At 42.9% G+C, this 8,879-nt stretch overlaps 1 protein-coding gene across 8 annotated transcripts in view; it reads left to right on the top strand.

Annotated features, from left to right (window-relative positions):
- Positions 1 to 864: 864 nt before the first annotated feature.
- Positions 865 to 8,879, top strand: part of rab3il1 (RAB3A interacting protein (rabin3)-like 1) — a 12,311-nt gene continuing 4,296 nt past the window's right edge. For 2 of the 8 annotated variants that reach the window (XM_032524057.1, XM_032524056.1), the window contains exons 1-5: positions 867 to 1,018; positions 1,650 to 2,006; positions 6,922 to 7,105; positions 7,232 to 7,327; positions 8,405 to 8,482. In XM_032524057.1, coding sequence (XP_032379948.1) covers positions 1,780 to 2,006; positions 6,922 to 7,105; positions 7,232 to 7,327; positions 8,405 to 8,482 — 585 coding nt within the window. In that variant the 5' untranslated portion in view covers positions 867 to 1,018; positions 1,650 to 1,779. Of the gene's footprint in view, positions 1,019 to 1,649; positions 2,007 to 5,888; positions 6,290 to 6,920; positions 7,106 to 7,231; positions 7,328 to 8,404; positions 8,483 to 8,879 lie in introns of those variants that run through there. The other 6 variants (XM_032524055.1, XM_032524054.1, XM_032524058.1 and 3 more) reach the window with 6 other exon arrangements.

Genomic DNA, 8,879 nt, shown 5'->3' with positions numbered 1-8,879 from the left:
TGGTGTGACATGAAGGAAACCACTGTGGTGTTTCGTCTGAGCTCAACGTCAGCGATCGATCTCATAAGGCCAATTAGATCACAGATCTAAAATGATTAAATAAAACAGCAGTATATTAGCAGTTATTTCATATATGTTCTCTACTTGCATAAGTTTGGATTTAAAAAAGCAACAAACTTTTATTTTCATTATGTAAATCATTCAAAATAATATTTCCCTCATTTCATAGATCTTAAAAACACTACTACATCTGAAGAGATGTTCACAGGGTACAACAGGCAAATACAATATGTGCTGGTCTCAAAGACGAGGCTGTGAAGTTGTGGACACTTACCACACAAATGAAAAGGTCTGGCCATCGTACTCACTGTGGCTCGAGATGTGTGGCGGCAGCGTCTGTTGGAATGATGTTGGAGAAAGGGAAGCAGGAAAGAAAAAGAGAGCAAGGGACGTCTACACCTCCGGTCACTTGATGTTTTAATCTCTTTCAGCAACAAAGCTGCATTGTGAGGCTGGGTCCTGTTAATCTGAACAAATCTGAGGACAGCAGAGCACCCACACTGCCACAAATAGGTTGGATAAAGGCATGAGTGCTGTGTAGCTGTGTTCAGATTTTGGAAATATGACTCTGAGAAACCATCTTCAAAGTTTCACAGTTTATTTCTTTCTGCCTTTTGCTTAATTGCAAACACGTTATTTTCATTTCATGATTTCATTACATACCTAGAGGGAACATTAATTGTTTTCTGTTTGAAGCCTCATTCAGTGTTTACTCATGGAAAACTCTTGATCAGGTGAGACTGTGTGTTCTCCCCCCTCTGCTGGAAGAAATGTGTATATCTGTGCTCTAACTGGCCAGAAAGTGTTAGTGATTAACCCTTCCTGTGTAACCAGGAGACCAACAGCAAGGCGAAGTGCGGACAGAGTTCAGTCTTGAGATTATCAAGGCACCATTTTAGCAGTTTTGACAGATTGTGGATGCTCTTGCAACAACTGGGGGTCAGCTTTGAGCACTTTGGTAAGTGTATTCTGTGTATTCTTTTTTTCCTTAAATCATCCTGTGTGTGATACTCGCATGATACTGTTTCTTAGGGGTGGCCTCTAGCTCACCCAGTAAGAGTGTTCGCCCCATACCAGTTCACCTCCTGGGCACTGCCAAGGTGCTCTTGAACAAGGCACCAGACCCCCAACTGCTCGGGGCGCCTTTCCATTGGCAGCCTCCTGACTCTGACATCTTTCCATTTAGTGCATGTATAGGTACTGAGCATGTGTGTGTAATTCAGGCCTGTGTGTAATAACAAAAGAGTGAAAAGATTGTAATTTTCTCTTGTGGGATTAATAAAGTATACATTATTATTATTATTATTATTATTATTATGTAAGTTGTGTTTACACTGGGTATCACACAATGAAAACAAATGAAACAAATTCCTTTAGCATGACAACCTGCAAATAAAAAGAGTCTGAGCTCCATTAGCTCTGCAGTATTCACAGAGGAAAGAAGTGTGTCAGTTGTTCGAACACTGTAGAGGTCAAGGCTTGTCAACTTGTTACGGAAAGACTTTGACTGTGAGGTTTGTTTGGTGCAATTTCTCTAATTTTCATGTGATTTTAAGTTGCTGTATGTACCTTTGTGTTCTGCATTGTAGGAGCTTGACACACACAGGCATCAGGATCATTAAATTAAAATGGTACTAAAGCATTTAACAAACTGAATGCAACTTCACTGGAGACATCGAGTAGTTTCTGATAAGTCTCTGCACTTCCTGAAAGAGAGACATGGATGCTTTTGAGGGAATTCACAGCGTCCAGATTTCCTCTTCTCCACCATCTTCAACAACAGCCAGCCCAGGATATGAAATCCTCAAAGCAGGGAGATCTGGAATAGCAGTATACTCCTCCTCTGTGTTTTTCGGCACACCTGATGTCCTGGGACTGCCAGCCGCCAGACACGTGCACAAGTGCAGCAGGGAAACTGAGGAGGAGGAGGGCTGTGCTGTTGGACGGTGAGTGTCAAAACGAGATGAGTTTGATCTGCATTGGCTAAAAATGATTGATTTAAATGATCGTTTTGAAGGTGTTTCCCAAAGTGTAGCCTGACCATATTCCTAAATGTTACCACAATGGCTGTGTATAAAGGATTCAAATGCATCACTCTCTACCATATTGGTACCACAGTCACCGAAGAGACAGTTAACATCTAATTTTGCACAATTATCTAACAACAAAAATCTTCTCATGTGGTTTGAGTAGTTATGATATAAAGCCAAACTTGTACTCACCACACACATTCATCCTTATAGGCTTCTTTATGCGTGTGACCATCCCATTAAGGTGGTCAAGGCAATTGACTACATTTGTAAACTAGCAACTAACAAGTCTATTTTGAGTCACTAGTTTAACTCCAACAATAGATTATGTTATCTAAGGCTTGTTTTGTATGTCAAGTCGTTTTCTGCATTACAGCCATCAGACAAATGTGGTTAAGAGCATCCATGCAGCATTGACCCAGAGACATGTTTTTGGTCTGTGGGCCTACTGGCGGGTCAGATCAGGACATGTTTTGATGATATTTCTTGCCTTTATTATGGGGTAGAGTGGGAAGCTGACAGGAAATGAGGGAAGAGAAAGAGATTAACGATGAAATGCAAGAAAAGTCCCTGACCGGACTCAAAGAAACCTTTTACTTATTGGTAAACATAGAGACTGATACTGTACATATGATATAGACTGATTTATCAGTTATTTTATTTTATGGGAAATTGATAAATTATTATTCTTTTTTTAATTCACTTAACTACAACCAAAGGGCTTTATTTAGTTTGGATGATTTGGCATGATTGCACTACAATTTTTAACTTTGATATGTATTATAATGGAATTAGTTGGGTAAAACAAATGCAAACTACATATTTATTTGATGGTTAATACTCGATGGTTGAATTGGAAACTAAGCTTAGGTTTTAAGCTACGTTGTTTGGCTTGTGCTTCAATTGAAACTTTTATCAACTGAAATGATAAGGGCCTGAAGGTTGGTCCTGCTTTATTACTCAATCTCGCCCTCTGTCTCAAAGGGAAACCTTCTGTAAAATGCTGTTTAAAGGCCTTTAATGTTTTAGCATTGTGCCTTCGACTGTATTTTGCACACTGCGTTTAGTCAAATTTGGTAATTAAAAATGTGGCTTAAAACTGGATAAAAATCAATTTATGACAGTTTCTGGCAGACAACTTCCGTGGAAATCCAGAGTTCTTGCGAGACCACAATTGGAATTTTCTCAGCGAGTTACTCTGGCATTGAGTAATGCTGCACATTAACTATGCACATTTATCTGGGCTGCACCAATCACATCAGTGTATCTGATATAGGTGGGCCAGAGGTGCGCTAAACGGGTGACAACAGACTCTGCAACGTCAAAGTCATTAATAAACATTGCAAAATGGCTATGGATGAACATCAGTTGTTTAAAATGGCTTTGGGCGACCGTGTCAAGGGGGTTTGGCCAGGTCAACAGGCCCAGCCATGTCCAAGTGAGCCAGTTTGAGGCGGTCAATGGAAAGTCGCTCTGGTCTACCGCCCCTGTCCACTACAAAATATTTGTCCCCCGACTCCAAAACACGGAATGGGCCCTCGTAGGGCGGGCATAGCAGTCCCTTGTGGGCATCCTGGCAAAGGAAGACATAGTCAGCCGTCTGAAGCCCAGCGGGGATGTGCGACTGAGGAAGTCTGTGACAGGAAGTGGGGACAGGCGCAAAAAGCCTGGCATTGTCCAGCAGAGTAGACCGCTGGAGAGTTGCAGGCCAAGGAACCGTGGAAGAAGACCAAAGGTCGTCCTTTGGCGCAGCATCACCAATGGAAGCTTGTCGACCCAGTTGCTGTCTTTAAGGCTGGCACGCAGGGCAGCCTTCATTGACCTATGAAAACATTCACAGAGTCCATTAGCCTGTGGGTGATATGCGGTTGTGCGGTGGAGCTTCACTCAAAGGCTCTGTACGACAGCATTCCACAGCTCAGACGTGAATTGCGCGCCCCGGTCAAAGGAGATGGACAAAGGAGTGCCAAAACGGGCAACCCAGGTGCCAATAAATCCCTGTGTCATCTTGACAGCCGTCACTGATGTCAGTGACACAGCCTGGCCAGCGGGTGGTCCTGTTAACCATGGTTAACGGGTACAGTATGTGAAACCGAGTAGGGCAGGGGACCGACCAGATCTACGTACACATGGTCAAAATGTCTCTCTGGAATGGGAAACAACTCTTTAGTGTGGCGGTTTACTTTGGCCTGTTGGCACTCAACACAGGTGTGGGCCCAGTCCCTAACGTCCTTCTTGAGGCCATGCCAAACAAACTTTGCTGCAACCAGTTTTTGTGACGCTTTCGAACCTGCATGGGAGAGACTATGGATGGCATCAAAAACTTTACGTCACACAGGAGTGTGGTGCCAAAAAACACTTCCTCAACTTGCAACCCTGTAGTAAAGATCCTCAGGAGTTGCACATCCGGGTCTGTGGTCTGATCCATTGTCATGCGATTGTAATCCAAACTAAGATGGACTGCCCCTGCTACGGCCCGTGAAAGGCAGTCCGCCACGTGGTTGCTCTTATTGGCAACATGCTGCAAGTCTGTAGTGAACTCCAAAATCCAAAATGTAGGCGTGACGTGAAATGACGTCGCTGGCGGGCGGACCACGGCTCAGCCACCTTGGCCATGGCAGGGAAGTGTCAACCTTTCAGCAGCGAACAAAAGTGTCTGACGGTGAGGTAGAGACCCAGCAGCTCCCGGTCAAAAGTGCTGTACTTCCGCTCACTGGGGTGCAACTGACGGCTAAAGAAAGCCAGCAGCTGCCAGGCTGCCGTGGCGATGGGGGCTGTAGGAGAAGGGTGAGCCAGCATGGTGGCGTTCGCTAGGGCTTCCTTAGTGACAGCAAATGCTTTCAAGGCCTCATGCAAGGGCTGCATGAGCTGAGCGGCTCAAGGGATGAAGTGATGGTAAAAATTCCCCATGCCGAGGACCTCCTGCAGGGATTTGACAGTGAGTGAGCGTGGAAACTGTGCGACCGCCTCCACTTTTGAAGGGAGGGGGACTGCCCCGTTCTTAGTGACTCTGTGTCCCAGGAAGTCAATAGTGGAGAGACCAAACTGGCACTTGGCGGGGTTGATAGTTAGTCCATGTTGGCTAAGCCGCTCAAACAGGGTACGGACGTGTGCCTGGTGCTGAGATTTGGATGTGCTCGCCACCAGGATGTCATCCAAATACACAAAAAAAAGCAGGTCCCGCAAAACAGAGTCCATGAGGCGTTGAAAAGATTTAACTGTGTTTTTAAGTCCAAATGGCATGCACAGGAACTCAAACAGACCAAACGGCATGATCACTGCCGTTTTGTGAATGTCCAGTGGGTGTATTACACCTGATGATATAACCCTCCTGTATGTTTGGGACTGGGTAGCGGTCAGATGTTATAGCCTCAATAAGCCGTTGGTAGTCGCCACACGGGCGCCAGCCGCTGCCCCTCTACAAAATATATAACATGAGTCTAGTCGTTTTTAGACATTTTAATGCAAAATGTTATGTTAAATAACTTTATTGGGGTCCAGCACCGAGTTATTGCCCTGGAGTCTCCCAGCAGGATAATCAGGCCATTATACTTGGAAATCAATTTAAGTTTACTGAAAAGGTTTTCTTGTAACTGTAAGAGCTTAACAAACATGATAAACATATAGACAAACAACTAACCATATGATGCGTACTGTACAAATGCTGGATGTTATATTGAATGTGGGCCTCGCCGTGTGTGGCGGTGCGCGCGGTGCTCTCTGCTGCTCCAGCCTCCGGGCCGGTGTTTTGATTGTTGTCGGCGGTCAGGGCGAGGCGCTGTCATGTGACCGGTGAAAAACAGTCACAAACGTAGCTCAGACTTGGGACACTCGTTTTACTTGCCTGGAAGTAAGGACACGGGGTTAAGAAAAGAAACAGCAAAGGACATGGTTGTAAAGTGTTAGTGTTATTAAAGTCGACGTTACACTTTTAAATCGTTTTTGTTGTTTAGCGTTATATCAGACCGCTGCGGTTCTCGGTTGTCTACGTCAGTGTCCGCATTCCTCCGCTGATTTAAAACGGCTGAGGTTAGTTAAACTGAAACCAGCTAACGTTAGCTCTGTCAGTAAAGTGGCTATTTGTTAATTTAACAACAACAACAACAATGATGGACAACTGAAGGACACTGGAGGGGAGAAGTTGACACCTGGCAGTGATACACAGACAGGACAGGAGTTTTATATCTGACAGTGACAGGGTAAGCTGGCGAATACTGATGGGAAACCTCTCCTGACTAAAAGTTATAACTGTTAGCTAACAACTAGCTAGCTAAAAGCCTTGTTTATGGGTATCAAGTGCAGCTTTGAGCGTGAACATTGTGGGTAAACGACACAGCAGTTATTGTTAATTTTAAATGTTGGGATTGCTAATACAGCAGCAGAGGGTCTAAAGCTGTGGTCTGGGGTAAAGAGAGAAGATATTTTGATGTTGTCAGAGACAATTCTGCTGTCAAATATAAAACTGAACATCTTAATGAACTTTACATTGGAATATAAAGTGTTGTTCGGTATAGCCTAATGTTTTAACATTTTAAAGTGGGTATTTAACAAATTTGACACCCTAATCCTTGATATAATAGTAAATGAGACACTGTTGCAATTGTTTAGTAGGTAGGGATAACTAAAACTGATGCAGTCTTAACATCCCTGCAATAAACTTCTTTTATGACCAATATATTAATGAATTGGCCAATATTGTCTAATTGCAGATATCAGTTCTTTGTTGAAACATTGGCTATAAATGGAGTTGAGAAAACATCAGAAAGAAATTAGTAAAAAAAAAAAAAAGAAAGTATAACACAAAATTGATTGTATTTCTGCTTGTGTGAAGGTTAGTAGATCTGGATCCAGAGCCAATGTCCAGAGTGGAGGGAGGAGGCCAGGCTGGGCCCACCTCAGGCAGGGACCATGGCAACCTCTCTCGGCATCGTAGCTCCTCGCTGGAGATCAAAGAAAAAGAAATCAGAGAAAAGGGTTCGGAGATCCTCAGGGAACAGCTGGACACTGCAAAGAGGGTGTTGTAATCTACTTTTTGCTAACGCATACAGACACAAAGTAATGTGTGACCTGAAAAAAAGATGACAATGCAAATGTCCTTCCTCATTAAATTTGGTTGTGACTTTTTCTCCTATACATCTCAGGAACTGAAACTAAAGGACAAGGAGTGTGAGCGTCTGTCGCAAGTCAGGAATCAGCTGGAGCAGGAGCTGGAGGAGCTGACTGCCAGTCTGTTTGAGGTAAGCACTAATCATTGCTCTCTGCTGACTGCACGGGGAATTTGACACTTAGACCCTGATAATGAGGGAAGGGACATCATGAGTCTTCATATTCACAATTTGCAATGCAGTGAAAACCTTTACTGCAAGTTTAACACTAATATTTGCACTTTTGACGATGATTGAGAACAATCCATGACACTGTCAGGTCTCAGCTTTCCAAAGGGGGGCGGTGCATGCTATAAACTCTGCAGGGTGCCCAAACTTTTGCAGATGCCATTTTTTTGTTTTCTGTTATTTTAAAAGTGTAAATGATGAAAATAAAATCTAACCTTTTGTGACATATTATACAAATGTCTAATCTGTCATTTGATGCCTTTTTTGGAAATTTTTCCATCTTTTCTTGGCTTCTTTATGCACAGTAATACAATTTTTTTTACCTGGGGTGCCCAAACATTCGAGCCCCACTGTACAAACACACTTTTACCTACATGTACTCAGATGTACATGAATTTAAAGTAAACACAAGCTTGTTGTGATATTGTTGATGTTGTGTTTTCAGCTTGTTTTTGTGCCCCAAGTGTCCAAAAAACACTTCATACTGCTTTAACGTTCTAACAGATAGTCTTTTAAACAGATAATCATTCACCATTAGGCATCATAGTTGTTTTCTATATAAATATCTTTTATCTTCTGATCTGAGATTTCAAACGTCATAAAAAAAGTCACAATATAGTATGTTGTAAAAAATGCCATAAAAATGTGATGAAAAAGTTATAGTATAGTACAAGCGTCTGTCAGGTTTGGAATGACAACTTGTAGAAAGCTACTGGTTGCATGGCAACTAGTGGCATCTCGTGGGTATCGCAGTAGTTCTGTTATTAATGCTAATGTTAGCGATTTCGGTGGACAACTTGGCAGTTTGATGTGGAACTGAAATGGAAAAGACGTTTTGTTATTTATGTGTGCACTTTTCTTGTGCGACCCACTATCATATGCAGGATCCCTAAATTAGCACTTAATCATCAAAACTTTGAGAACCCCTGGTATAGATCGACAACAGACCTTGTGTTAATGTTTCAATCTTCATCACAACAGGAAGCTCACAAGATGGTGCATGAAGCTAACGTCAAACAAGCAGCTGCGGAGAAACAACTGAAGGAGGCTCAGGGAAAGGTGGGTGATTTTTCTGTACTGCAGTTCATCAACCTAAAGGTCCAATGTGTAGGATTTTCTCCCATCTAGCATTGAGATCATATATCACAAGCAACTCTCTCTTTTCAATATGCTTTTTCTTTTTGTGGGCGAAGAAGAAGACTCTTGTTCCTGAAATTTTGATTTTACGTGTGGTGCTCCATGTTTCCATCTTTGAATGTGCTGGGGCCGGGAAGCGGTGATACCCAATAGAAGCACTAGCAGCACCTGTGAGTTTATCTTGTGACAGCGAAAATGCAAACGGCGGAGCAGTATGTCCTGTACGCCCCTTACCGGCTAACTTATTTCAAGATGCTGCATGAATATGGAGCGTCTACCACAGTTCATGCAAATGGAAATGTAAAATTTCAAGCCAATA

This window comes from Etheostoma spectabile, chromosome 8 (assembly GCF_008692095.1).
Source record: "Etheostoma spectabile isolate EspeVRDwgs_2016 chromosome 8, UIUC_Espe_1.0, whole genome shotgun sequence".
In the NCBI taxonomy this organism is placed as follows: Eukaryota; Metazoa; Chordata; class Actinopteri; order Perciformes; family Percidae; genus Etheostoma; species Etheostoma spectabile.
This window is presented reverse-complemented; position numbering and strand designations above follow the sequence as displayed.